At 43.2% G+C, this 27,511-nt stretch overlaps 2 protein-coding genes across 3 annotated transcripts; one reads left to right on the top strand and one right to left on the bottom strand.

Moving 5' to 3' along the window:
• Nucleotides 1-2,315, bottom strand: LOC107310345 (uncharacterized). Of its 2 annotated transcripts, none has more exons than XR_014942500.1 (2): nucleotides 1,531-2,315; nucleotides 1-424 (listed from the first exon to the last, which is right to left on the bottom strand). XR_014942500.1 is itself a non-coding variant. In XM_032442780.2 (2 exons), the coding sequence occupies exons 1-2, from the start codon at nucleotides 2,313-2,315 to the stop codon at nucleotides 381-383; spliced, it is 699 nt and encodes a 232-aa protein (XP_032298671.2). In that variant the 3' UTR covers nucleotides 1-380. The 2 variants fall into 2 exon arrangements, 1 of the variants encoding a protein (XP_032298671.2); XM_032442780.2 differs by having other exon boundaries at nucleotides 1,661-2,315.
• On the top strand, nucleotides 2,314-26,801 carry ZBTB10 (zinc finger and BTB domain containing 10). The gene is made up of 5 exons (XM_015855867.3): nucleotides 2,314-3,219; nucleotides 10,051-10,948; nucleotides 22,676-22,849; nucleotides 24,904-25,079; nucleotides 25,536-26,801. The coding sequence occupies exons 1-5, from the start codon at nucleotides 2,314-2,316 to the stop codon at nucleotides 25,839-25,841; spliced, it is 2,460 nt and encodes an 819-aa protein (XP_015711353.1). The 3' UTR covers nucleotides 25,842-26,801.
• Nucleotides 26,802-27,511: the final 710 nt, after the last annotated feature.

The following is a 27,511-nucleotide window of genomic DNA, read 5'->3' as shown; positions in this document are numbered from 1 at the left end:
TGCTTTAATGGAATTTTAATAGCATTGAATTTAATAGCATGGAATTGTAATACTCTTATGTACAGAATTTTTCAGCAATGATACTCACCCTCTAAGCAGTTTCATAAATCATTCTCTTCATCTATGTACATATAAGCACACAGAGTGATAAACAGGAGCCCATGCAATATTTGCTCCTTTTCACGGTATCCCATTCAATAAATTATCTTTAAACAAAGCAGTACCAGCAACTGACAACAGCACAATTCAGGTGTGTGTTGTTCTAGATGCGGTGCAAAATGCCACATTGCAGCAGCACATGGAACGTGAAGCATCCGTTAATTATTCCACTCCCTCATGTGAGGCACGAGAGCTCTTCATTTACAGGAAGCTACATCGCTTTATGAATTCTTGTCAATGAACCGTGGGAGATTTGGAGGTCTTTCTGTAATAGAAGAGAAAGAAGCGGAAAGAACCAAGGGATTATCAGAGAAACAAGCAAGCTGAATGTTGTTAACTGGAGAATTGGATTTCAGACTGAATTAAACAGCGTGTGCTATCTATAGGGCTGGGGCAGTTAAGCAGCGAAGAGTTCTCTCCCATACAACCTAAATTCTGGTGTCACAGAGATGCTATGGACCACTGAAGGTTTGATTAAGATCCCCATGCACCGAACGGAGGTGGAATCCCTTGTGTCAGGCTGACGAAGCACTCAAGGTTTGCTGCGCAAACAGTCTGGGAGAGGCTGAGACGCTGTCCCTGAGCAACACAATGTAACGGAGGCCGGTCCCGCTTTGAAGTCCAATCTAAATTATTTTATGATTCTCTATCAATTTTATTAGCAATTCTGTACTCAAATGCAGATTATTTTTGCACTCTACTGCAGAGACCTATGGCTCCTTATCCTGCAATTCCTCTCACGCTTTCTAAGCACCCCGGTGCATCTCCAAGCATCCACTGGGAATGCTTTAAACACTCCTGGATGCCGGCTATGCTCCTGGCTGCAACAAATCTCCCCTCTACACGAGAATCCCTGCAGGGATTCTTAATGCGAGCAACCTGTTCTAGTTTAATCATTCAGTAAGAAAGATCCGCTAAGAAAGCACCTCCAACACCAGGCTTTAAGAGCAGCTCGGTTCTCGAAAGGCTGAGAAACCGCAATGTAGACAGGCGTGAGGCAGCAGCCAGCTGACAAACGCTGACAGGCGACGATCTCACGCTCGGGGATATGGAAGCATCACAAAGCCAGGAGCTGAGGAAGTGCCGTCTGAGTTTCCACACGGGCTGCATCGTGGGAACCCTTCGCTTTGACGGCTCTGGATTTGAGCCGCTATCTCCACCCCGTGCCCCGCCGAGGCACAGCAAATGTTGGGATGCTTCATCTCCAAACCCTCACCGAAACCCAGAGCATCTTTATTCCAGAAGGGGGCTTCTGGAAACGTGCCGCTGCCTCAAGGCGGCTCTTTTAATCCATCAGGGATTCACCAGCCGCCTCTGGAATTTCAGACTTTCTTAATCCCAACCAGGAGAAAAAAAATTTCCACTAAGTACCTGGTAGCAATTACCAATTACTTGAGAAATTACTTTTCCCAAGGCGTTTTGAGAGCGTCGCACGGCACCAGCAGGAGAGGAAGCTCAAGGATGAGCTCAGCCAACAGCTCTTACCCACAAACGGCCTCACCTGTTCGCGGCCACAACGGGCGGCTTTCGGAGCGAACCGACCCTATAAGCGACGGCCCTAAAGCCTCGCTCGGCCGTTCCCGACAAGCGGTCCCGGTGCGGCCGGTCGGGTGGCACATAACGGTCCCGACCACCCCGCCAGCCCCGGGCAGAGTGGGATCCCTCGGCCCCTCGGTAGGAGGGCGCTGTGCGGGGCGGGGCTCGGAAGGCACCGCGCTCGTCGCTCGCTCCCCGCCCCGCCGCCCCCCGTTCCCCCTCCTTCCTTCCTTCCTTCCCTCCCCTCCTTCCCTTCCCGGCCGCCCGCCCCCCGCTCGCTCTCCCCCTCCCCTGCGGCGGCCGTCCCGTTGCATTGTGGGAGCCGCCCGTTGTTCATTTGCCATTCGACCCGATCCGGGGCCTGTAGGGACGGAAGCGGCGCCGAGCCCGGCCGGATCCATTGTGGGCAGCCCCGCGGCGGCGATCTCAGCCCGGAGCCCGCGGGGGGGGCGGCCCCGGACGCTCGTTTCTCTCGGCCGCCGCCCCCCTCCGCCCTTCTCGTCGGGCGGCCGTTCCGCTCCGCTCCGCTCGTTCCCGCGGGCGCGGCCCCTCAGCCGGGCTCGGAGCGGGGCCGGGGGGCGCCAGGCGGCGGCGGGGGGGCGCGCTCGCTCGCCCGCCATGTTCGCGGAGATGAACCGGCGGACGCTGGCGTTCCGAGGAGGAGGGTTGGTGGCGGCGGCCGCCGCGGCCGCATCGGCGGGAGGCGGAGGGGCCGAGGCCTGGGAGAGACAGGACCCCGAGGCGCCGAACGGGCGCGGGGCGGACGAGGAAGCGGAGCTGGAGGGGCCGGAGGCCGACGAGCCGGAGGCGGCCGGCGACGAGAAGGAGCTGCTGCTGCTGCCGCCGCCGCCGGACGCCGCGTCGCCCCCCGCCGAGAGGAACCGGCGGACGCTGGCCTTCCGCGGCGGAGGAGCCAACAATGGCTGCGAGGCGGCGGCCTGGCCGAGGAAGCGCTACGACGGGCGGGGGGCGGACGACGAGATGGAGCTGGAGGGCGCCGAGGGCCTGGAGCCGGAGGGGCTGCTGGAGGGCAAGGAGCTGGCGCAGGACGGCGGCTCGCTCAGCGACAGCAGCGACGACGAGGAGGACGGCGAAGGGGGCAGCCTCGGAGACGGCAGCGGCGCGGAGGGCGGCAGCTGCAGCAGCGGCAGGCGGTCCGGGGGCGACGGCGGGGACGAGGCGGAGGGCAGCAGCGTGGGCGCGGGGGAGGGGGAGAGCGTCCGGCACTTCCCGCTGGCCAGGCCCAAGTCTCTGCTGCAGAAGCTGCACGTCTCCTTCCAGGGCTCCTGGCTGAAGGAGTTCCCGTGGCTCTACTACTGCCAGGAGACCGGCCTCATGTCCTGCGCGTGGTGCACCGCCGCGGCCGCCGCCGCCGCCCCTCCCGAGCTGATCCTGGCGGGCGGCCCCGTGCCCGGCGGCCACGACGAGCTCTGCAAGGGCACCCGCAACTACAAGCGGGCCCTGCTGCTGCGGCACCACCTCTCCGCCGAGCATCGCCTCAACGAGCCGGGCAGCGCCGAGCAGGTAGGCGGCAGGTCGCCCTTCCTCCCCTTATATATAGCAGGCTCTTTGTTTTAGTTTGTTTCTGTCGGCTTTTGCTTTCACAGAATCACAGAATGACCCGGGTTGGAAGGGACCTCAAGGATCATGTAGTTCCAACCCCCCTGCCTGGCAGGGCCACCAAACATACACATTTACTAGATCAGGTTGCCCAGGGCCCCGTCCAACCTGGCCTTGAACACCTCCAAGGACGGGGCATCCACCACCTCCCTGGGCAGCCTGTTCCAGGGCCTAACCACTCTCCTAGTGAAGAACTTCCCCCTAACATCCAACCTAAATCTTCCCTCTTTTAACTTAAAACCATTTCCCCGTGTCCTGCTATTATCAGCCCTTTCCAAGAGTTTACTCCCCTCCTAGGAGTAAGTTCCCTTCAGGTATTGAAAGGCTGCAATGAGGTCATGCTTTGTCTCCCCCCTTCCCTTTGCCCACGTGCGAGAGCTTCCTCGCACGGCTCCGTGCGTCGAACTCAGCGCGAGGGTCCCGCATCCCCGGCTGCCTTTATCTGGCGGAGGAAAAGCTGCGGTGCGGGCGGCAGTTGCGTATTGCCGGCAATGTTCTTGCACTGATTTACAAACGCGAGTTACAACTTCCTCCTGCGGTACTGGCGGAGGGAGGGTAGTGTCCGGCCTGCGAAACCGGCGCTCACCGCCGTTAAATCGGCGTCGTTTCGCCGTCCTGTTGCCCGGGTCTCCGTACGCCGCCTTATTGCTGCAGGCCAGGGAGTTTCAGCCTTAACCAAACGGGTCGCTTTAGATCGAGTTACTTAGCCAGAAACGTGTAATCGCTTGGTGTTTGTTTGAGATAAACATGTGGTTTCCTGAAAGCTGCGTTAATACGCCGGCATCTCCTCTAACGCTTTTGGATTGGCCAAACTCTTTGTTGTTCCCTGCTGAACTTAGAGTTATTGCAGATCTTGGCTGCTCTCTGAGTAAGTCAGGGTGAAGTCAGAGCTTTTCATCTACATGTGTTCTAAGGGATGGTCTCGTTGAATCACCAGCCTTTCTTCCTAAGGTTGCCTGCACTGCTGAAGCCTGCTCGCGTGGACTGACCGGCCTGCAGCGTGCTGTGGGTTAGGTTCATCCTGGAGCTGTGCTCTCCCAGCTTAGAACTGAGCTCTCCTTAAAGCCCCTACTGTGGTTGTGCAGGCGAATCCATAGTCCAGCTCATAGCTCAGCGCTTGCACTGGCCATGTTGCTTGAGCACCTTAAGGAGCTCAGGGTACCTCGGACAAAAGCTGCTGCCCTAATCTCTGGGTAGGGCATTAGGATGGCAGGCACCGTAGGTGAGTGTGATATTAGGGCTAGTTGTAAAGGAACACAAGTTGTGCGTGGAACTCCTGCAGGATTGCAAGAGAACCTTATGATTTCTGAAGCAATACCAGCTATCCAGGACACCGTTTGGGATTGATAAAGGCAGCGATCACCTTTGAGATGAGTAATGCTCCCTGTTGGGTGAGTGCCATTGTGAGCCCGCTGCTATGCACCCTTCATGGCGGTAGGTCACTATCGGTTTCCTGCAATCTGAGGTTTGCTATTTACTCTGCAGTATTTTGGCCTGACTTGCCTTAAATACCTCCAGTTTCTATTTCGAATCTCTCATTTGCAATTTTCCTTCTCTTTATTTTGTAAACGTTCTTTTTTGTTTCGCGTTAGCATGGTATGTTCCCCGCCATCCTGTTATGGCTGATTACCCCGCAGAGGTATGTCCTGTCACTGTGCAGCCTCCCTCCCACCAGATATTGTTACTTCGTGTCACATGTGAAAGTTTCTTTTGCTGCCTGTAGCTATGTGTAAATAAAACATACTCCGAGCAGTTTTTTCTTACTAAACTCAATACTCTGTCCTTCTGTCCTCCTCTCCATACCTTGTCATAAGACTAATTGATATTGGCGAGAAGGGAGCAGCCTAAATGTTAGTGCAAGTAATGATGAGGTTTGGACCAAGTAAGGTTCTGTAAGGTAGCCGTAGCAGTGCTGGTTGTGAATAGAAACAGTGCTGGGTGCATCCCTGCTCAGCTGTGCTTGAGTTAGAAACTTCTTACAAGGAGAAAAGTTCAGTTTTTAAGGGTCACTGTAGGTTTTCTGTGGTGCACTTGTGGGTTGCACTTGCTCTACTGTAAATACGGTTAAGAATCTGTGTTTTCTTTGTGCTTATTGTGTCATTATTTTCCCCTTTCGTGTTTGTAATAGCACTCTTCCTTCTCTAGATCCATATGTTTAACTAATGCCGGAACAATAGCCCTATTTTGATCTTAATGCCTTGATACCAGATACTTGGAACAAAAGTAGGTAATTTGTACCCCGACTGTATTTCCAACATACATAATGAGGCAGCAAAGCCTTTTAAATTTAATGAAATTTGGGAGAGGCCTTTCGCTCTTTGTTTTAGAGACAATGCATATGTATTCCTGACTTGACAAGCTTCAACTGCAGGGCATGTTTAGCAGCTGCTAATAAACATATGGCGGAGTGCCACCGTTCAAGTGCAGAAAGGAAATGGTAGGTGTTAAGACAGTAAAGCAGTGGAAATTTCTGTGGGTCTGTTGGATGTTACACTTGTGAAGAAGCCAGTGATGATTTCAGTTTATTTTTGGGGTACTTTTAATTCGGAATGCCGAAATGCATGAGTGGTTACAGCTGCTGCAGTTGAAGGGTACGGAGCTGTTGGTTGGTGCTACTTTCTAAGACAAAAAGCTCAATTCTTTCTGTTTTAGTTTTTTGGCTGGTCTGTGTTGCCACGTTAAAGCTTAAGGAGAGATATAATCCAGTCTGAAGCTACCTTGGGTTTTTTGTTAAATAAGACTTGTAGCTGAAATATTTCTCTTTTAATTGAAAAGAATTGAGACTTACTGGGAAGTCACTGCCAAATGTTTTAGTTCTGTGATGAATTTAGATCCATGAGTTGCAGATTTATCATCTGTTTGTGGTTCCTGTCCTCAAAGCTGCTTCTTAAAACACTTTTTTTTATGTGGACATAATTCGAAGCGAGCTTTGGCATCAGTGCCAGGAAAGCTTTCTCCAGCCTAGCGGGTGCGTTGGTTTAAAGCAGAAGCTCTCGGAAAGGAGGAAGGCCTTTGATGTGTTACTCTATAGACCTGAGAACATTTGAACTGTCTTGCTGGGTCAAGCAACTTTTTCCATTTGAACTGTAATTGTTTGCTTTGTGCGTGCACTGATGAATAGAGGTCGTGCTTCAAATGTAAAGTTGCATTGTGGCGTTCTAAGTTAACTTACTTCTTGAATTACTCTGGTTGAGGAGGCGGTCAGGCCTTCAGAGTAAGCACCATCGCTTACAGTGGATTTATGCCGTGTTCTTTCCAGGCCCAGAGCTGCTGGGTTGTGCATTAGGCACTTAGTGCAGCTATGCCGCAGTGCTGTGTTTCCTGAGGGATGCTGACTGAGGCTTGTGAAGCAGCAGCGGAGCATCCTGCATGTACAGCTGTTTGCTGAGAGCATCTCCTTCGGCAGCCGCACGTGTGTAAAAACAGCCTGTTTTTTCAGCAGGAGAATTAATTTGGGGGCATTGAGAAGTTGCTGTAGAGCAAGGTGTGGCAATAGGGAAGGGATTGCAAAAATGTGGCTTTACTGCTTTAAATATGCAAACATTTGGGGTGGAATCTGTGCTCAGAGGGCTTTCCTTCACCTCCCTCCTGCTTTCACTCCTATGAGGAGAGCATGGTGTGGCGGCACAGTGAGAGAGGAAGCAAGTTTCTAGTAGTGCTTCTGATCATCCTTGTGTTACAGTTAGCTTTTAGGTGGCTGTAATTACTGAGCTGTACATACAGAGGAGTCATTTTGTCTTTGGGTGCATTTGGAGACCAGTTGGCTGAATCTGAGCTCAGTTCATGATCTGTTGCACTGCTGCTTAATCTCACCTACAGAGCGAAGCTTTTCAGGCTGATTCTGGAAAGTCCACAAACAAGAATGAAAGTCTTCCATTCTATTCTGTGTGTCTTATCATTGTCAAGGATAAAGCTGTTTGCTGGTGAGGTAACCTAAGCCAGGGGGATATTTATGTTTGTATTCTGAAATTACAATTGGCATCTAAGGAAATAGCAGTTTGTGGTTCTCATCAGAAAAACAGTTCCCTTACGGTGATTGCTATGAGCATTACATGGGTAATAGAACATTAAAAATAAATCCTCTTTTATTATTTTTTTCCTGTAATTATTTTCTTAACTTTACCTCCCATTGAATCGCATTATACTTTCTCTATGGAGAGGGGAGATGTTTAAAAGTCTCCAAGGGATATGGCATTTTTTTCATTTTTTCCCATAGTGGATGCTAACTGTGTCACACTTGGTTTACACAGTCTTGTTCACTGTTCTGATGGCAGGGCTTTCCTTTAGCTCACGGTGCAGTGTTAGAGTTGGTTTCCAGCAGCAGTTAGTCGCTCATGTTCAGTTCTGCAGGTAGCTGAAAGAAAATCTGTGTGCTCTCTGTTAACTGCTAATGCTTATCCCTTTCTCCCAGCGTGTACCACAGAATCAGAGTATCACAGAATGACCCGGGTTGGAAGGGACCTCAAGGATCATGTAGTTCCAACCCCCCTGCCTGGCAGGGCCACCAAACATACACATTTACTAGATCAGGTTGCCCAGGGCCCCGTCCAACCTGGTCTTGAACACCTCCAAGGACGGGGCATCCACAACCTCCCTGGGCAGCCTGTTCCAGGGCCTAACCACTCTCCTAGTGAAGTATCCTGGTACTTTGAATGGTTGTTGCATTATGTCCCTTATTTTCCCTTGGCATTCTGTTGTTTTCATAACAAAGACTTCAGCCTCGCTTCTATAGCTTGTGATTCTGCAAGTCCTCATTGCGCTGCCCTTTTTTTCCTTAAGGAAAGATGCACTGTACATCTTACTTATTTCTCAGCTGGATTGGTTGCGTACACATCCTTACTTCAAACATACTTTATTGCTTCTGTGTAGTCAAACATAAAGAGGAAAGGCCGGCTGCAGAGCAATCTTGAATATTGTCTCAGGAAATGAAGACGCATCAGCTATTGTGGCACGTGCCTGACAGTGTGAAAGACAGAAGTCACTGATGTTTGGCTGTGACTAGAGTGACGACACTTCAATGCCATCGCTTCTGTTTTTATTCTGACCCGAAGTCAGCGTAGTCGGAGTTTTGAAACTGCTCCGTGGAGTAAGAGAAAGTTTGTCTGGCTCTGAAGTGCTCAGAACTCGGAGGCAGACTGAGCTGTCACATCTAGGGTGTGCTTCCTGTTTCACTGCTCTGATCAGAGGGAGCGCTCGCCTTTGTCAGAGAGCACGTAGAAAGAAGTAAGCTGGGGCTGGACAAAGATGTGCCTCATTTTCACATAACAGACTAATTGCTTGTCGTGCTGCTTCTTTCTTATTCTCTTCTTTCCACTGAAGGTTGTTTTTGTTTGTTTTTTTCCCCCCAAAAAGGGTAGAGATTTAGAAGTGAGCTGAACATGGCAGCAAACTGAATTTTCTCTGCAGGGGATACTGGGAAGTTTCTCTTTTGATCGTGTTGGACATCGCTTGCTGCTCAGAGATAGAAAACATCTCTTCTGAAGTATGTAGCTTGACCTCATGATTCTGTGACCTCAGCTGCCATTCTAGTGATCCACACTGGGATTATAACTTGAAGCAAGTGCTGATTTAAGGCACTGATTCCTGTATGGTGGAAAGTGGCTTCTTTATATAGTCAATTCTGCCATAATCCCAACTTAAGGGTAGTACTTGTTTTCAGGATGCGTTCTAGCCCCCCATTTATATTATGAGCTCATGAAAACCCACGAACTGAATCTGACCTGTAATGCACTCAATGTCATCTATCAGTTAATATAGGTACGATCTCTTTTTGTTGTTTTCTGCTCTCTTCTGGCTGATTCTCTTGTAACAGATTTGGATCATCACTGTCTAAACAACAGTTACAAAGCAGTGTAAAATGTACTTCAAGCCTCTCGTTACTTCAGCTTCTGCCTGAACTAATTATTTAGGAATTCATCTCTTGGTGTTGGATTGTCTGATTATACTGCTGGGAAATGTCTGAAGCTGTTTAAGATCATTTCTTGAAAGGCTTGTGGAGAGGCATATAAGTGCATGTTGTCGGTATTTTAACCAACTAAAGGTGGTGTTGCTGGGAAGTTCCAGTGTAGTTTGATTCAAGGAAGTCTTGGCTAAGTAACGTAATGGAAGCCTGACTTTTGTTTGGTCACCTGCAGCATTCTGTTCACTTGTATTACCAGTATTTAATCTTAAGCCTGTACAATGGGGATTTATTGTAAGAAGTCCTAATTTATAGAACTGTGGAAATATAGCTGCTGTTCTAACTGCTCTGGTACTATGATTTCTTTAGAACAGTTAGGCACAGGTTGGGAAGATAAATTGATCATCTTTATGTATCCATCTCTCAGCATGAGCAAATGCTGAGTGTGGATCAAGGTTCTTTATTGACTGAATGAACTGGGAATGTGAGAACCATCTAGATAAATCTCAGACTGCAAATCTTTAATGTACAAAGTCAAGTACTTCATTCTCATCTAAATCTTATTTCACTTTTGGCCCAAATTTTACTTCCTTTGTCCTTATGGCAATTTTCTTTTAGTTTTGTTCCAAATATGGGAGGAGGATGCAGTCTGAGAACGTGATTCTTAGCTGATGGAAATGTTTTTTCAAACATGTGTTTCAGCCTGCGTTTATAACCAAGATTCTAATTAAGAAAAAATGGAGTAGCACTATCTTCAGTTTGGTATCCTTTTAATAGTGTTGCAGGACTAAAGAGAGCGTTTGTGAAAAGCTGATTGTTTTTCTTTCTAATTCCAGGAGTCGGAGTTACCGTCAGAACTGAACAATGAAGGATACTGTGATTTTAACAGCAGGCCAAATGAGAACTCTTACTGCTATCAGCTCCTGCAAGAACTAAATGAGCAGAGGAAGAAAGGCATTCTCTGCGATGTCAATATTGTGGTGAGTGGGAGGGTCTTCAGAGCTCACAAGAACATCCTGGTTGCAGGCAGCCGCTTCTTTAAGACTCTGTATTGCTTTACAAACAAAGAAAGCCGTAACCAAACCACTGTTACCTATTTAGATGTTGTTGCTGTTCAAGGTTTTTCTGTCATTTTGGACTTCTTGTATTCTGGTAACCTCGTGCTTACGAGCCAAAATGCCATTGAAGTGATGTCAGTGGCCAGCTACCTTCAGATGACGGAGGTTGTCCAGTCTTGCCGCAATTTCATTAAAGATGCCTTAAACATAAGTATAAAATCAGAAGCTCCAGAGACTGTTGTAGTGGATTATAACAGGAGGTCTGTTAGTAGGGATGGTATGTCTCCAAGGGATCAGAAAGTTGCCAGCTTCTGGGCAACGCGAAATCTTACCAACTTGGCAAGCAGCATAAAAACTGAGAATGACGGTTACTCTATTGACGAGGCCCAAATTGAAAGCTACCAAATGAATGACTGCAGCTGGGTCCAGGACAGCTCACCTGAAATGGCTGAAAACGAGTCTCAAGGTGAGGGGAAAGTTTTTGTGTGGAATGACGTGGGCTCACAGGGACAATCAGTTCAAGAACCTGGAAAAGCGAGAAGGAAAAACCAAACTGCAAAAAGATTTATTTATAATATACCGCCGAACACTGAAGAGAACTCAGAAGATTGCTCAGTGTTGCAGCCGTCAGTCCCATATCCAGAAGAAGATCTGTCATTCATTAAAGAAGAAGCAGGTAAATATTGCTTAATATCAATCATATAACTTAAAAATTTCCGAATCAGGTACATGGCAACGTAATTACTTTACGGGTATGGCGGGTAGGGTGTTCTAGTAAACTCAGCACATGTTTAGCATTATTCAGCAACTTGGTTCTCCTTCTTGTGCTGCAGCAGTGCGTCTTCAGTTAGAGAAAAGAACTGTCCAACCAATCTCATGTGGTACACAACATGTTCTTTATAACTGATGTTTGATTGCAGGTCCTTGTCAACTAGTAAAAGCTAAAATCTTCGTATCTACGTTTCAATCTCTAGCTAAAGTTAGGCACAATATCAAGAAGTGATAGCTGATGCTGATTGCATGGAGATGGCCTTATGAATTTTCTTCTTTTCACTAACAAAAGATTTTTGTGATCATCTCTTTGAATCTCAACAAGAAGCAGAAATCAGCATTCCACTACCGTTGTCTGGATATCTGGGAAACTGCAAAATGGAGTAATACTGCCTATGAAGTCTTAAAGCAGATAGATTTGTGAAGCAGATGGGAAAGAGATACCACAACAACATGTAGTAGAGAGAAATTACAGTTTGCTCAACTGTCCTTTAAACAAATCTTGGAATGTGACTTTTCATGGAGTTGTTTATCTGTTTTATTTTTCCTCAAGGGTTACTGCTTATTGAAAGTGCTAGAATAAGATTAAATGTGTTCTAGGTAAATACTGTCGCATAGAATTCTAAGCAGACTGTTCCTGGTGTATTTGGAACTTGGGGTAATATAGTTTTTAATTACCATTATATTGCATGAGTAGCTGAAACATGGATTTGAAATACTGCTGTATCAGTTCTAGGTGGATTAGCAATCTTGGAAGTATGACTTCTGAATATTTTTAGTTTCAGAGTTGACTCTTGACTAACACGTGGATGTGAGATGTAGCAAGAACGAAGTTCTTTAAGCATGTTTCTGAAGCATTTTAAAATGCATGTCTTTTTCAGATATCTCAGAGGCCTGTGAATGACCTTTACTTCTCAGGTTTAGATGGCAGAGCTTGGGGGAAGGGGGGGAAAGGGAATAACCCATGTGTAAATTATGTAAAACAAACAAAAACCCCCAAACAAACTCAACCAACTAACAAAAAACACCAGCACTCAGACCTTGGGTGCAGAGTATTTCTGTGGAAATTTTTGCATTCCAATGATGAAAAAAAGGAGATTTGAAAGCAGCTTGAGATTTCAGGAATGCCTCGGAAACCTGTCTGTTCTGGTGGAAGTAGAGGTGACCTTAGTTCGTTCTTGTACCCCCAGTCTCCTTGAAAAGCAAAGACTGAAAGAAATCCTTTCAGGATTGTGACCAAGCCAATTGTACTGGGGCCCTGGAATGCCTTTGCCCACAGTGTTAGAAGTCTATCTCTGTTGCTGGCAGCTGCTGAGGTGTGAGGAGGCAATACGTGAATAGCAGTCCAGCAGCGGGCACGTGATATCTCTGTGCTGCATTGTACTGCTGTGCATTTGTGTATCGCATATACGTGAGCACCGCAACAACATGTGACAGTAGAGTACTGCAGACTGAAGCTACGGGCACCTATATTTGGTGAGAGCAGGAGCAGACAACACAGGAGATGGATGTGCTGTTAGTGAGCAGCGTGTCACAACAGGAGCGGATGTAGAAAATCAGAATCGGCTGTGCTAAGGAACTGACACTCACTCCATAAATGCTTGAGTGGGGTTACTTGTCTCTGGGCTCAGTAGGTATGTCCATGCTAGCTTTTCAGGTTAGCCTGAGAGTGTACTCCTGTAAAGTGGATTTCTTGATCTTCTCTTAGTGTACTTTGATTAATGTTGTGAAGCATTCTTGGCCTGCAGAGAGTTTCTTCTGTGTGAAAGGAAAATGGAAGCTGTGTTACAGAAATGTGCTTGTTATGTGCCAACCACTGACAGGCTTTGGATCCACAGGGTTAGATCTAGCCTGATGTAAAACAGCTCTGAATGTGTATGGTAGGGGTGTTGGGCCTTCAGCACCCGCATTAACAGATCTATCTACTCATGCTGTGTGGCACTACTTGCTAGCATGCATTTAGCTGCAGCAGCTTTAAGAAGGGCAGCAGGAAAAAGTCTGGAGCAGGAATGGGGATCTGAGTTGTGAGAAATTGCACAAATATCAAGTTTCTGACGCAATTTAGTGCGTTTTCTACTTCTGATTTATTTGGGTTAGGCAGTTAAGCTTTTTTTACTGTTTGAAATATTACAGGGAGTAAGTATCCAGCTAACAAATGGTGTGTTCAGCAACAGAAATAAATGCTTGTTTGCATTCTGCAGACTTGATATAGGTGTACTAGAGCTGTCTCATGGAAGTAATGGGTGGTGGGGCAGTTCAGCGATGATTGAACAAGTATTAAACTTGTTCAGTTGTTTGGACAGAAATAGAATCATAGAACCATAAGGTTGGAAAGGACCTACAAGATCATGTAGTCCAACCATCCTCCCATTACCATTGCTATCACAAGCCCCTAAACCATATCTCACAGCCCCTCATCCAGATGCTGAAGCTGAGGTTTCCAGTCATTTGTTGTACTGCAGAATTAACTTGTAAAATATATTTCATTCTACATCTTGATGAAAAGAACTGCATTAAATGCATTGAATTTATGCTGTGGTGTCAGTCCAAAATCATGGAAAGCTTTATGATCGTAGAGAATGAATTTATTCTGTAAGTATTGTCAACTAATGATCTCCTTGGTACTTTGACTGCAACATGAGAGGTCTTAGGTAAATAATTACATGTTCCTGTCAGTACTAGAACCACTTTGGAAGCTATGTTTAATATCTTTGTACTAAAACCCTCTACAAAATTCTTCTGTGAGAGATGGTGGAGGTAGAGTATGATATCACTTACTTTAGTCTTAGTTATGCTTCAGTAGCTGGTGTTTTCTCCTTTACTGTGTGCAGTTTAAGTAAAAGTAGATTCCATGGATGACATGTGCATTTGTTCTATAAAACACTCTGTAATTCTTCCCTCCAGATCCAAGAAAACATGCGAGAGACAGGAGAGAGAGAGAGAGAAGAAAGAGTGGGGAATTGGAAGAATGACAAGAATGGGTTGTAGAATAACTTGCAGGTTACATGATAACTTTTCAGTTGTGGATTAAGTTTTTTGTGAAGATAGAAAAATGAATAGGCTGTTAAAAATTCATGAGAAAATGTTTTTTGGAACACATATAAGACAGTGAGTTTAGAAGAAAAAGAATGAATAGTAAATTCCTGTGATGCAAGCTAAGTAATACGCTTGCTGTCTCTTTGGTTGCTGAAAGAGAGAGAATGAGCTTCTACTGTTACACTTTGCGGTGTGCTGATGGGGATAACTAACACCAGCTGTGGTTATTAGATGTCTGATTACATGCAAAGTGGGTTGCTGTGTCCTTGATGATGGTTTTAGGTTGTTTGGCTTTTCTGTGGGGTGAGAAAAAGTACCATAGGTGGTGGCATGGTGGAAGGGAAACCAGTTTAAGGACTGCTGCTCTCATGATGAAAGCTTAAAATGGAATCCAGTGCGTGGAGAGGGAGAAGGAAAAAAAAATAGCTGAAAGTCATTGAATTAAATAATATTCTAAATGGAGTTTTTGATTGAGTACTACTACGTAAGTGTTAGATAAATCATCTTAAAAGTTTTCTCAGTGATGCTGTTTCCTCGTATCCTGGTGAAGCAAATGTGAATGTGAGTTTTCTTGCAGATAGCTATGAGGTACATCAGTTCTTCCTCTGCGTTACCAGTGGGTTTATATTTGACACCTTTCCTGTAAGCAGTAGCACTTTGGGCTTCAAAAAAGCTTCATAAAGATGAGTTTAGAAATCAATATGACATTTTTGCTTCATTTATCTACTTTTACTGATGCTTTCAAACGTTCCCCAGGTTTAACTATGGGAAATAAAGTAGCTGAGTTCCTTCGCACTGAATTGTACAATCTATTTTGCTATTTTTCTTTCTAGTTAATAATCTGTTAAAAACACCTTTGCTGTTTACAACCAGGGTGCATCCTGCAATTAACCATTTACCGAGCTGGAAATAACAGTGCATTCAGTTTGTATCTTTTAGTCAGTTTCCAGTTGATGAAATCTCAGTGATTCTAATTAATATTTTTAGTGTCTGTCTGTAGATTCTGTGAATTCACACCACTTCTGACTAGTTTTTTCATTTGAGTTTGTGATTTGGAATACATATTCTGTTTGTAGACTTCAGAACAAAACTGTCAATTACTCCTTACGATTTCCAGAGCTGACAGTGTTGAATCTTTAGAACATATTAATGGGGTATTTGGTTGGTGTTGTGTAGCTAATACCAGATCAATTCTTTGCATGATTTTCAGGCTACGTAATGTTAGGTTATATATTAGTTTGATGGCATCCGAGGAGGGGGTAACAAAACAAGGACAAGATGAAAACAGCCTTTTGTGGAAAAAGGTTTTTCTGGGTAACTTTGTAGGAGTTCCTAGAGAAGGATTTGAATTCAGTTGGCTGGAAAACAGCTACTTTTCATAACGTTACAAGTAGTGTCTAAAGCTGCTTATAAAAATGTGCTAGTCACAGTTTTTGTCATATGTTGCTCCTTCAAGTCATAACTTGATAAACAAGTTTTACTATAGAATTAATTAACTTTGTACTTGAAGACATCAAGACTGATGTGCTTGCCTGAACTGTGGCATATGAAGAAAACTAATACAGCATCAGGAATATTTTTCTCCAATCTTCTTTTGTGGTAATATACCCTGATTGGACAATTAAAATTGCTTAATGAATGTTTAACTTCTCTATTTGCTCCATTTCCTATCTAATAAGGAAATAAAGGCCCCATGGATTTTGAAAGACATCCAGAGAGAGTCCAACGATCAGGAATCTGGCCAATCCAGTAAATTTGCCTCTCTTAGGGACGGTCTGGAATACAGGTGGATTCCCACGTTCTGATGGAGTGGACATAAGGACAGTTGTCCTTACGACTTTAAGGGATGCAATCAAATCACAGGCAATATTTGAATTATAAGAAATCATCAATCTGAATTGCTGACTTAATCTTTCCATTACCTCGACTATTTAAGAAATGATAAGGATTGTGGCAGCAACTCCATAAAGAAAAGCAGAGGCTGCCTTTCTTCCAGATTCATTTGGGATATGCAGCTCTGGCTGCAGAAGTTAGCTGTGCAATTCTTTCAGATGTATTCCCTCCTGTGCCTCAAAAAATGTCGCTCAGGAAGTCAAATCTGATTAATTTTATAACGCATTGAGCAGTGAAAGTGATTTTGATACAGAAGTCTGAGATCCTCTTGGATTGCTGCTGACTTTAAAGGGGCATGTTTAGAATACAGATTCCTTAATAGATTACATGTATGAAGCCAAAAGTCTGGTAAAGGATTTCTAATAATAACTTTGTCTTCACTGACACAAAAACAGCCATAAGTTCCTTGCTTAACTTCCAGATTTTCTGCATTGTCAGACCTGTTCTATTCAATTAAACTACTGTAACTCCCTATGAGAGGTTTTACACTAAAGTGACTTTGTCTCATAAGGGTTTATAGAAGTATAAGTGAGTCAATTCCTCTTCACTTTCTTGGGGTTGACAGGCCTCAGGGTTTGACTGGTTGTTCTTTTGCTTTTATTTCTGTTGTGTTTGAGGGAAAGGTTTGGTCAACCTCAGCATTTGTAGGTATGGTATAATGGGCTGTAGATTTCAATTGATGTTAAGTTTGACTAGGGAATGTTTCCTTTCACTGTATTTTCAGTTTCTCCTGTTGAGTTCTTGCTGTACAACCATTCATCCTCTGTGCACTGTGAGAATTCTGAAGTCGTATTGTACAGGTCTCAGAGTAATTTCATGGGGTTGAAGAAATTGAGATGGGCAGCATTTCTTCCTTGTGCCGATTTCTGGCAGGCATCAGTAAATATACACAGCCAGAAATGTGTTTGCATTATGGAAACTTTATACACTAGTATTCTCATAGTATAGCAAGGTTGTGTGATTTGTTTGGGAAGATTTTCATGCGTGCTTCTTGTTTGTTTTGTACAAATCTGTGTTTTTACAGATCTGTATCTTAGTCTTGTACCTTCCTTTACTTCAAAGCTCTACGAAAGGACAAAATGCTTCAGTATTCCTGGTCAGGGTTTGGCAGTGTATGACTAGAATGGGTGCTCCTGAGGTACCCATTTTGGTCAAGGATGCTGCTGCTTCTAAGACTGCCTGCTGCTAGAGAAGCTAAATTGAAGCATTATTGAATATTTTCTTAAAACCACTTAGCATATAACGTTGTTCTGACCTAAACAATCTACACAGCAGTGATGTCTGTGCTTGTGTCTTTATGTAAGAATAAATACCAACAGAGACATGTATGATTATTATTATTTGTGATGATTTTCTTGATTTAATTATTCCTTGAAGGGCCTAAGAACAACATGTAGCAGATGAAATGGTAGCAATAGCAACTCTCGATACCAGTGCAGAAAGAGCAGCTTTACTTTGTGGAGAACCCTTGTACTAGGGCTAAAGTTGGCATAAAGTTTCCTTTTTTACTGGATGCCTTTTCTTCTACGACTCTGCATCAGTACAGCTGTGTAGTAACTGAGGAAAAGAACCAAGGGCCCTTTGGGAACAGCAAGTTGAATGCGAGTCAGCCATGTGTCATAGCAGTAGTGAAGGCTAACCTTAGACTGGCAGAATTAGCAAGAACATAGCCAGTGTGGTGGGGGAAGGGGTAATTTCCCTGAATTCAGGGCTTGCGAGACCACATTTAAATGCTGTGCCCTGTGCAGGGCAGCCTAGGATGGGAAAGGTATCATTAAGCAGGCGAATGTCCAGTGGGTGGGTACTTAAGGAAATAGGGACCTGGAGAAATGTTGAGGAGAGTCTGTGATACTGAATTTATTGAGCATAGGGAAGCTGGAGGGGTGTATACCTGCAGTCTGTCAGCATCTTAAGTGGATTTTATAGAATATGAATCCAGATACTTGCCCTTCTGCTGCACACCTCTGAAAAACATCTGTCGCAGCAAGGGAAATTCTGCCTGTACACAGACTGTGGACTGTGAAAGCAGTTTTGCTGGAGCAGATTGTGTACTCCATCCTTGTAGACATTTAACACTTGGCAAGGTTCAAAGCGAGATATAATCCAGCTTTGAAGTTAGCCTTGCTTTGAGCTGGGTTGATCTAGGTGACCTTCAGAGATTCCTTGTGATCTAAGTTCTTCCTTGTTCCCTGAGATCAGTAGCTCCTCCACAAATAAATGATGTGGATCGGGACAGTCCTTACTAGCTCACGTTTCACTGTTGTAGCCTTTATGGAGAGATCGGCAAGCTAGCCTTATAAGCAGTGATAGTGAATAGCAATTGGAGGTTATCTGGCAGAGTTATTTAGTGGTTCTGCTTCCGTAGGTAGAGCTGAAAACCAATATTCATGAATGCGAAATAGGGAAAAATTCTGAGCAATTGGGATTGGTATTTGAATTGGCAAAATACCTCAAGTTTGTCGGAGGATTCTGTTGCAAGAGGCAGTTCAGAAGTAATCTGCTCTGACCTCTTTTCAGAAGCAAGGTTAAAGAAGTGAGTAATACTCTGGGAATGAACAGTATAATGTATTTTCTTCTCTTCACCTTGCCAGTATGTGGCTCTTGGCAGTGCTGTTTTTTTCTGTCACATGTTACTTAACATAAGCAACAAATCCAGCTCTAATAGCAAGCCAGATTGTATCAGTAGATTACCAGTGCTCTCCTTACAATCCTTGAAAGCTGTGGCCTAATCGCTTATCTGATCTACTTTCTGTCTTTTTTGAATTGGTCTGAATAAGCAACGTGTCAGAAGAGTTGCAGGGAAAAACCATGTTTCCTTTTCCTCCTCTTTTGGCACTGCTTTTAGTGGCTGTAGGTATAAAGAAAACAGAAGTTATTTATTATAGTCAGCTGGATCTCCTGTGAAGTTTTGCGTCCTTCTATGCACTTTACCTCCATATCCGTTTCTGTAATGACCTGTTCAAAGGCTTCTATCATTGATCTTCTCATTGATCTATTTAATCTTCTCCCACCTGATGTCTCTTTTCCTTCCCAGAAGTTCAGCCGATTTTTGGGTGCAGAAAAAGCAAAGCTGTCAAATTAAGGATGTTTCTGCTCGCATGTTTTCTTTCTGATGATACTCCCTCACCTCTTGCCTTTAAGACTGCAATTCAGTGTCTGAATCTCATTTATCCTTTCATCTGAGAAGGAGCAGTTTTAGAGTGTAAAAAGCTTTCGGAAGTTTTTCTGTTGTGTAAAAACCTACGCAACCACTTAATTGTATTTGGAACTGTCCTAATCTCTTCTCAGACTGACATCTTGAGAGTTTTAATGCTGATAGTTAATCACTTTGTGTTGCTTTATTGTTATTTTGGTTTGTGGCTTGTTGGTTTTGGTTTTGTTTCTCTTTCAAACATAGCATTGCTAGTGGAAATCTCTTCTCCAAGCGTAGTCTAAGTATGGGTGGGCGTTGGAGGCTATTTGACATCTGAATTATTAGCTTCCACCTGTTTTAGGAATGAACAATGCTGTTGAAAAGCATCCTTAGATTAAGATAAGGCTGTAGACAGATGAACTGGTCTGAAGGTACTGAGAATTATTGCTTCTAATTGTTTGCCTTTTTTTGTTTTCCTCCTTACTGTCTGTGTTCTCCTGTGCCCCCCTCCCTCTCTGCCTGATCTGCCAGCACCATGTTTTATGTTGTTGCCCTCAGTCTCCTGTCAAAACCAGTTGGGTTGTGTTACCTTGACAAGAACAAGTTAGGCAGTGACTATAGCTACAGCTTTCTAGGCAGGTTTGAGAGATGCTGTAGCCTGGGTGGGGGCAGTGGGAGAGACTGATTTGAGCTGTTGGGTCTTCTGGCATCTTGCGCCTATCTTAGCAACAGTATGGAGCTTGTCGTACTGTAGACTCTGCGTCCACCTTAAGGAATCATTGCATTTCCCATTCACACTCTATGTGTCTTTCCTGTGTGGGAACCATTGGACATTCAAAGTTCCTCTCTGTTGTTTTGAACACATTAGGTGTATGTTCTATCTAGAAAGTAGGCTTTTTAAGTCAACAAATTGTTATGAGAAGGAGTAAGTATTAGGTTTAATTAGGATTTATTTAGGCATTTATTCTGCAGACACTGAAATGTCTGCAGCAAGCTCTTATCTCTTGTGGTATCTATACCGGTGTTCTTTCATGTCGCAGCAGGTCTTCTCTTCACATTGGAGGCAGACAGATTTAGTAGCTTTTTATCTGAACTAGACTATAGCTCTTAAGTCTCTCTGGCTCTCTGCCGAGTCTTAGACTAAGATCTAGACCTACCCAGGGATTTGAGCTCTTAAGTTTGTTCAAACTTCAGTATCAGCTGTGGGCATAAATGATCCTCATGACAGTCGGTGTGTGTTCTCTTAGTTCCAGAAGAACTCTCCAAGCAGCAGTGTTATAAATGCGCTTGGCTTGGTCAGTCTTCACTTACTGGCAGTCTTTGGTGTATGCTTATTTTGAAGGAAGGAAGGTAATATGCCAATACGCAGCATATTTATTACACCTGTGAGCAGTCCAGTCCTCAGTCTGTTGATTTTACAGATAATCCTCTTACAAGGGAGAGGAAAGTGATTAAAGTACTTCAACTAAAGATCTTCTGTTGTTCAACAAGAGACAGGGCATTTCTATTGGGGTGGGGAGAGATGGCTTATAAATAAAAAGTCTAATGTTTTAAAGTACAGTTTTGTTTCTCTCTGTTAGCTCCCGAAGCCTGCTTTAATTTGGAGGCTCTGGGCCCTGAGGTCATCTTTGCTGTTGCCTAGAGATGTACAACACTGCTCCTTCGCTGCTTGCACGTTGCTGAAGGAAGGTTTACTGCTCACCTCGAAGGAATGTTGAGTTGGCATGTCCATAGGGTATCTGTTCTATTGCTTGAGCTGTTGAGCTGGCATGGCAGGAGTATATAGCTTCAAATTAGCATAAGGAGTTCTTGCCTCTTTTGGACATAAGAACGACTGGAGTCTGTAGTTTAAAAGAGTTTTATTAAAATGTTCTTCTCACTGTGTTTCTTTCAAGCAGAGGGAGATGGAGCCTTCCTTCCCCCATAGCTCCCCTCATTTCTTTCTATACTAAAATAGTTGGGCGGGTTAATTAAAATACTCATTTTTCTCTTCCTTTGTCCAGTCAAGCTCAGCTTGTGACAAGCTTAGATAGACGGAATAGCTTTCTGATTACTCTGTAGTTTGGCAATTGCTTTGCTTATCGTTTGCCATTGTGTGCAAGATCTGGTAAAATTCTAGATTTCCTATTTGTTAATTTATTTCCTTTTGAACTGTTATCTTCTCATGTTGCAGCTGCAGTTGCTGCTGCCAACTGTAATACTGCTAGAGCCTTAAATATGACTAATGTCTGTGCCTAATACTGTGAAGATATATGATCTGTATTTCTTTTCCAGTAAAACTGGAAGTCAGGAGTGTTTTGGTATGTTGCTTTTACCACGAGCTGTATGAAAATGTAGTTTACCCTCCGAGAGCATTTCCCTTCCTGGAAAAATCCTTGGAACGAGCAGCGCAGGGACAAGTGAAGAAGTCTGTGGACTATTAAAACCTACTGTCTCAGGCTTGAGAGTAAAAAATAGATATATTTGCTGTGCAAAGTCCTCTCAAGGTTTTTGACAGCAGTGACGTTTGGGAATCCAGTGTGGTGAGGATCTCAGCACCATCCAGACAAATAAAAGGAAATGTGCCAGTTTCCATTGCAGTTTGTTTATTTAACAACTATGTGCCTGTGAGGAAACTAATGGATTTATGAGTTCATGTTTTCCAGCAAACTCCTGTCTTGGGGATTGGGGGTAAGATTGATTTGCTCTCTCGCCAGAAGAGTCTTTGACCTACAAACACGATTGTCAAATGCCTACTGCAATTTTGGGTGAACTATTTATGGTTCTCTCTTATATGCAGTCTGTATTCAGTCATGCAGATATTGCTTATTACAAAAGTGTAGAATTAAAACAAGTCAAAACTAAGTAAATATCTTTTTTCTTTTTATGGTGTTGTTTGCTTCTGACTAATTCTGTTCTTTTTTGGGGGGGGAAGGGTACAGAAACCATCCAGGCTTCACGTACAGCTTGTCTAAAGACCAGATGTAAAGACACAAGCTAGTACTTCAAGCTGACTTATTGCTAATAATTGTGATCTCTTGAATTGATGTGGTTATAAAGTAATGGGGATGATTATTCAAAGAAGGACTTAGATATAGCTGTAGGGATACTTTATAAAAATAAAGGTATGTAAAACATTTTATGGACCACTGATGTAGTTTAAAGCAATAAAGAAAATCACACTTCTGGTAGAAAATGAGTGTGTTTGTACCAAGCAATAGTCAGCTTGTGGTAGAGCAGATGAAGTCACTGAACATAGCAGCTTCGAGGAGAAACCACTGGAAAACTTGTTAGTGCTGTCATGATGATAGCGAGTGAATAAATATCCTTACCATAAACATTCCTGTGGTATTAAAGAGGCTTTGAGTGTTTCTCAAGATGGGGAGAAGAAATGATGCCATGGAGAGTAATTCAAAGACCTCATTTCATTTAAATCAGGAATGCAGCTTTATTCATCTTAATATCAAAGACTGTGGAAAGAGTTTTAACGTTTTAAACTTTTTTGTCATGGTTCAAGAAAGATAAATAGTTTTAGATGCAAACTGACTGATTATAAGCAGGAAAGCTGAAGTAGTGCTGTGTCTGTAATAGGGACTTCGAGTGACTTCAAGTATGGACTGATGCCGGGGACATCAAGTGACTTCAAATATGGACTACTGCCGGGTACTTCAAGTGACTTCAAGTATGGACTGCTGCCGGGTACTCCAAGTGACTTCAAGTATGGATTGCTGCCAGAATCTTGGCCAAAAGATGCTTGGGAAAATGGCAAGTATATCTGATGCACAGCAGGTTGCTTTCTTTTGTTCTGTTCTTTAACCTGTGTGCCACCGCTGGTAATATTTGATTATCTTCCATAGAGATTTATTAGATTATGTGTTCACGTATTCTTCCCCCTTTCCCTTTTACCTTTTTGGCTAAAGTCAATAAGTCTGCTTCTCCAGAGGGACTAAAATGATCACAGATATATGGAAGAGTGAAAACAGAATGAGTTAACTCTTGTATTGTGCCTGAATATGTAGATACCGATATGAAGTGGTCTGATGGTTTGTTGTTGGTTTGTTTTGTTGGGATTTTTAACCCTCCTTAGCCAGCTAACTGCAGATACTAACTGCAGATAAATAGACTTCGAATGCTTAAGCAACTTCTTATCTGTTTATAAAAAAGTACATCTCTGTATTTTCTATACATTAATAAAGATTTAATTATGGTAAATGCTTTGAACTCAGTGCAGCTGTAACTAAAGCCCACTCCAGTCAGACTGATGTTGTATAACCTACTCTTTCACACTTCTGTGCCTTCACCTATTCAAGTGAGCAATTATCTGTAATTATTTTGTCTGAATCCAGTTGGAATGTATCCCAAAAACACCGCACCTATATCTGTTATTGCTGGATTCCTAAAACGCATCATAGTGAGAAGAGGACCTTAAGAACTCATAAGACCAGGCAATAGTGATGCCTGCTTCTTCCCTGTAACACTTTGAAATATTGCTTGTGTATGTGGTTTATGGTTTGCTTCAAGCAATTTTGGTTTTACATGGGAAGAAGTGGAGGCATCAGGAGGTGAAATTCACTAGTGAGCAAGAGGTTAAAACTGAGGTCTTTTGAGATCTGCCTGCTATTAGGTTCGTCTTACAACCCCAATGTCCCTGTCCAGACCCCTGCTGATGTATGTAAGGCTGCATTTAAAAACCCTACAACTCACAAACTGTTCTTTCCATGTAACCCATTACACGACGTGTTGTGCAACTTGTGTGAATACTCAGATATACCAAGGCACATTTTTGAATACCAGCAAAGTTTAACTTGGACGTCATGATGAGTTTTGAAGCTTTTTCACTGTGAAGTTGCCATCTTATATAGAGGCATGCCTGTAACTGACTAGTCTTTTCTTCCTGTCAACTTTAGAAACTCTCACACATAATCATGCAGCTTTAGAGCTTTTTGGATGCTCCCTTTGTATATGGTTACGATTGTATCCATAAATTCTTATCTCACAGTAAGTTCAGTCTATATCCTTTTCTCAAGTTGCTGCACAGCCTCCTTCACAGCTGTCACAGAATCCTAAGCTCTTCTGCTTCACGTAGCAAAAAGCAGCTGTAGTAAACCTTGGTTTTGCAGATAACCCTTGAGCAAACTGTGTTGTCCCTAGTCCAAGCAATATAAATAACTCTCTTCATAAGAAAGAACAGGGATATTGCTACTTCCAGAAGTCTTTTCTGCTCCCTTTTTTCTTCTATGCTTAGACGAAATTAGGTTTGGATGGCAGAATAGCTAAGATGTGAACTAATCCCTTCTCACTTTTAGCTATTTCAGAATCACGTTATCTCGTGCTGTCCTCCTTTAGTCAGTGTCACCATTCATTTTTTACTCGGTTACACCTTGTTTAAATTTTGGTAGTGATTCGTATCTTCAGGTAGGTGGTTCTCACATGTAGTGCTAAAACAGAAGTACTGGGAGAAGGTTTTAACTGTCTAAATGCCACAGAATCCTGAGCAAAGTGATCAGCTGGTCACTTACTCGCTCTGACTCATGAAATAATAATTGTTTTCAAATAGTTGATCTGTGCTCCTGTACTTAATATTCCTTGCTTACAACTAAGTGCTTTTTTCTAGTAAGATCATTCATGCAGGACCCCCCAGTATTTGTGGTTTCTAGCAGCAGGCATTGTCCTGATATTGCTGATGAAAACTCATGTGGGTGCTTTATTGTTTTGGCATTCGCTTGTGTTTTGTTGTTTTCTTTTTTCACCAGGAAGAACAGACTGAAAAAAACCTTTTGTTTCATCATCTTTTCTACTGATGCCTTCTTTTCTTGTAGGTGATTCCTCTGCTTTAATTATGAACAAGCTGAAGTGTCCCCACTGTAATTATGTAGCCAAATACAGAAGAACACTAAAGAGACACTTGCTCATTCACACAGGCGTGAGGTCTTTCAGCTGTGACATCTGTGGGAAGCTGTTTACTCGAAGAGAGCACGTCAAGAGACATTCCTTGGTAGGTAGCATCAGTGTGTTTGTGTGTGTGCAATGCATGTGTACAAGAGGAGTCTTCATTTACATTTGTCGTAGTGTAAATAAATTGGATGAAGATATATATCTGTTTAATAGCTGCTTCTTATTATTTGTGGGGAAAATGCAGTATCAAAAATGCTGAGAGAAAACTTCAAGGTAATTTCATATTGAGAAGATGATGGTATTTCCAAAGCTGTTATCTTAAAAGTAAAAAGTAAGATATAGAAACAGTCTTTATTTTACAACATGTTTTAAACGTTCTCCTCCTCATGGTGGTTGGTTGTGAGAATGGCTCAAGTGGAAATGGATCTCTAGAACTCTTTCTCTGAACAGTATTGAGATGATATGATGCAAAATGGGTATTTTTATTAGTAATTATTGTTAATAGTATTCTAGTACGATGTGCTTATTCTCAGCTGTTAATTTTTCTTCTCCATAGGTGCATAAAAAGGATAAAAAGTATAAATGTATGGTGTGTAAGAAGATCTTCATGCTAGCAGCCAGTGTTGGAATAAGACACGGATCTCGACGCTATGGAGTTTGTGTAGACTGTGCAGATAAATCTCAGCCTGGAGGGCAGGAGGGAGCAGACCAGGTGCAGGACACAGATTTCCCTAGGGATGAAGAATATGAAGAAAATGAAGTGGGAGAAGGTGATGAAGAGCTTGGTGATGACGTAGAAGAACAGAACGACCAGTCTCGATGGGATGAATCTGGCGAAGTTTGTATGCCTTTAGATGACTGACGAAAGCATATTGACTTCAGGGTGCTGCAGATGGACACTATATGGATTGACTGTTTGAGTTTTGGACTGAAGGCTTGTGAAATATGGTACAGGCTGGATGGTAGTTAAGTTGCTGTGAAAAATGTAGGGTCAAAGCCTTATAGCAAAAAAAAAAAAAAAAAAAGGATTATTAATTTTTTTATGATATTTGCACAGGACTGTACAGCATACAACCGTTTGGTTGAATTATACAGAGTCCTCACATCTACAGTCAGTTATCAAAAGAAAAATGTATTTTTTATTATTTATAGGATATAGCTACTTGGGTCCTATTCAGATATAGTAACTGTACTTACGTTACACATTCATGTGTCTGTCGACATGAATGAAGGAGATTGCAGCTTGGTATGGAAGTACAGAGACAGCTTCCCCAGATCCACTCATACTTGTAGTGAACCAGTAACGCTAATTTGGGCTGGTGGGCTTGCTTCCACAAGCATGTCTTTGCCATACAAACGTTACCTCTCCCATACGCTGATAGGTGAAAGCCAATTACTTAAATATGCATTATGGAGAATGCCAAGAATTGATTGAAATTTGGTCTTAAAAGTTGTGGCTGTAAGCCAGCAGGTGGTACAGGTGATGATAAGCACTGGAGAAGTTAATAATGGCATTAATTGAGTCTATTTCTTCATGGTTTGGTGTTTTCCAGGAAGTTGCTATTGACTTAACAGTTGCAGAGTAACGTCGCAGGAGAAATGGCTGGTTCTTAAAGTAAGACTGATCAGAGCATAGGCTGCTCTTCTGCCACTCAGTCAAAAGAGACAGTCGTATTAAAGTGTCTGTAATGAAGCTTCTTTCTCCCCTCTAAGGCTCCCCCCCTTCACATTTTTGACTTCCCTGCTGTATACCTCAGTCCTACAAAATAAAAGTCCAAGGAATGGAGAAAGTGTCATATTAAACAAACTTTTTGATATATAATTTCTTGTCCGCTTTTTGGCTAGTCGATGTGATATCAATTGGACACTAGGCTGTTGTGCCCATCGTTCGTCATTTAAAATGAACACAAACTATTTTTTATCCTTTTGTATGTAACGGGATATTGGTAGCGTTTAATACGAAGCAGTTACATTTTGACTTAATTTGCTGGATTTTCTTTTTCTTAAGAAAAGAAAAGAGAACAAAGTCCAAAGCAGAACAGCGCTCGCTGAGTTGCGTACTTTTCAGGACGATGTGCTCCCTCTGCTCTTTATTTCCACTTTTCTATAAGGCATTTAAACTTGAATTTTTTGTAGCAACGTGGATTTTCTTTTTACTTCTTAAGCTCGTAATATTGTACCAATGATTTTTCAGGCCTCTTTCGTAGGGAGGGGAGGGCATTATTACATCTTCAACTCTCGTGTGTTGTCTGGCCGAAGACAAACGAGTTCAGGCAATCATCAGAACAGCACAGCTGATGTGCTGTCATGTCACAGCGAGTAAATACACAGAGCATTTGTCATAACACATAGCTAGGCCAGTGTGACAGTACTGTATCCAAACCAATCGAGGTCACCATGTTCTTCAGCTTTGTTTAATTTTAAAAGAAGTATATATATTTTTCCTATTTTTTATCCAGTAACTAAATTATGCTAGTTGTGTGGGTAACCTTGAACTGTGCTTTGATGGGCAGAATCTTAATGGTGCTCCAT

This window comes from Coturnix japonica, chromosome 2, assembly GCF_054131305.1.
Source record: "Coturnix japonica strain WE chromosome 2, WE-NBRP24, whole genome shotgun sequence".
Taxonomy (NCBI): domain Eukaryota; kingdom Metazoa; phylum Chordata; class Aves; order Galliformes; family Phasianidae; genus Coturnix; species Coturnix japonica.
Note: the sequence above shows the minus strand (reverse complement) of the source record. Positions and strands in the feature narration are given on the sequence as shown.

What these genes read in the sequence shown, in the direction of transcription:
- ZBTB10 (XM_015855867.3), top strand. Translation starts at nt 2,314, where the DNA reads ATGTTCGCGGAGATGAACCGGCGGACGCTGGCGTTCCGAGGAGGAGGG. An exon ending in ATTCATTAAAGAAGAAGCAG is followed by an intron (nt 10,949 to 22,675) that starts GTAAATATTGCT and finishes TGTCTGTAATAG; the next exon opens with GGACTTCGAGTGACTTCAAG. An exon ending in AAAAGATGCTTGGGAAAATG is followed by an intron (nt 22,850 to 24,903) that starts GCAAGTATATCT and finishes CTTTTCTTGTAG; the next exon opens with GTGATTCCTCTGCTTTAATT.
- LOC107310345 (XM_032442780.2), bottom strand. Translation starts at nt 2,315, where the DNA reads ATGGCGGGCGAGCGAGCGCGCCCCCCCGCCGCCGCCTGGCGCCCCCCG. An exon ending in CCCGTTGTGGCCGCGAACAG is followed by an intron (nt 425 to 1,660) that starts GTGAGGCCGTTT and finishes CTTCTATTACAG; the next exon opens with AAAGACCTCCAAATCTCCCA.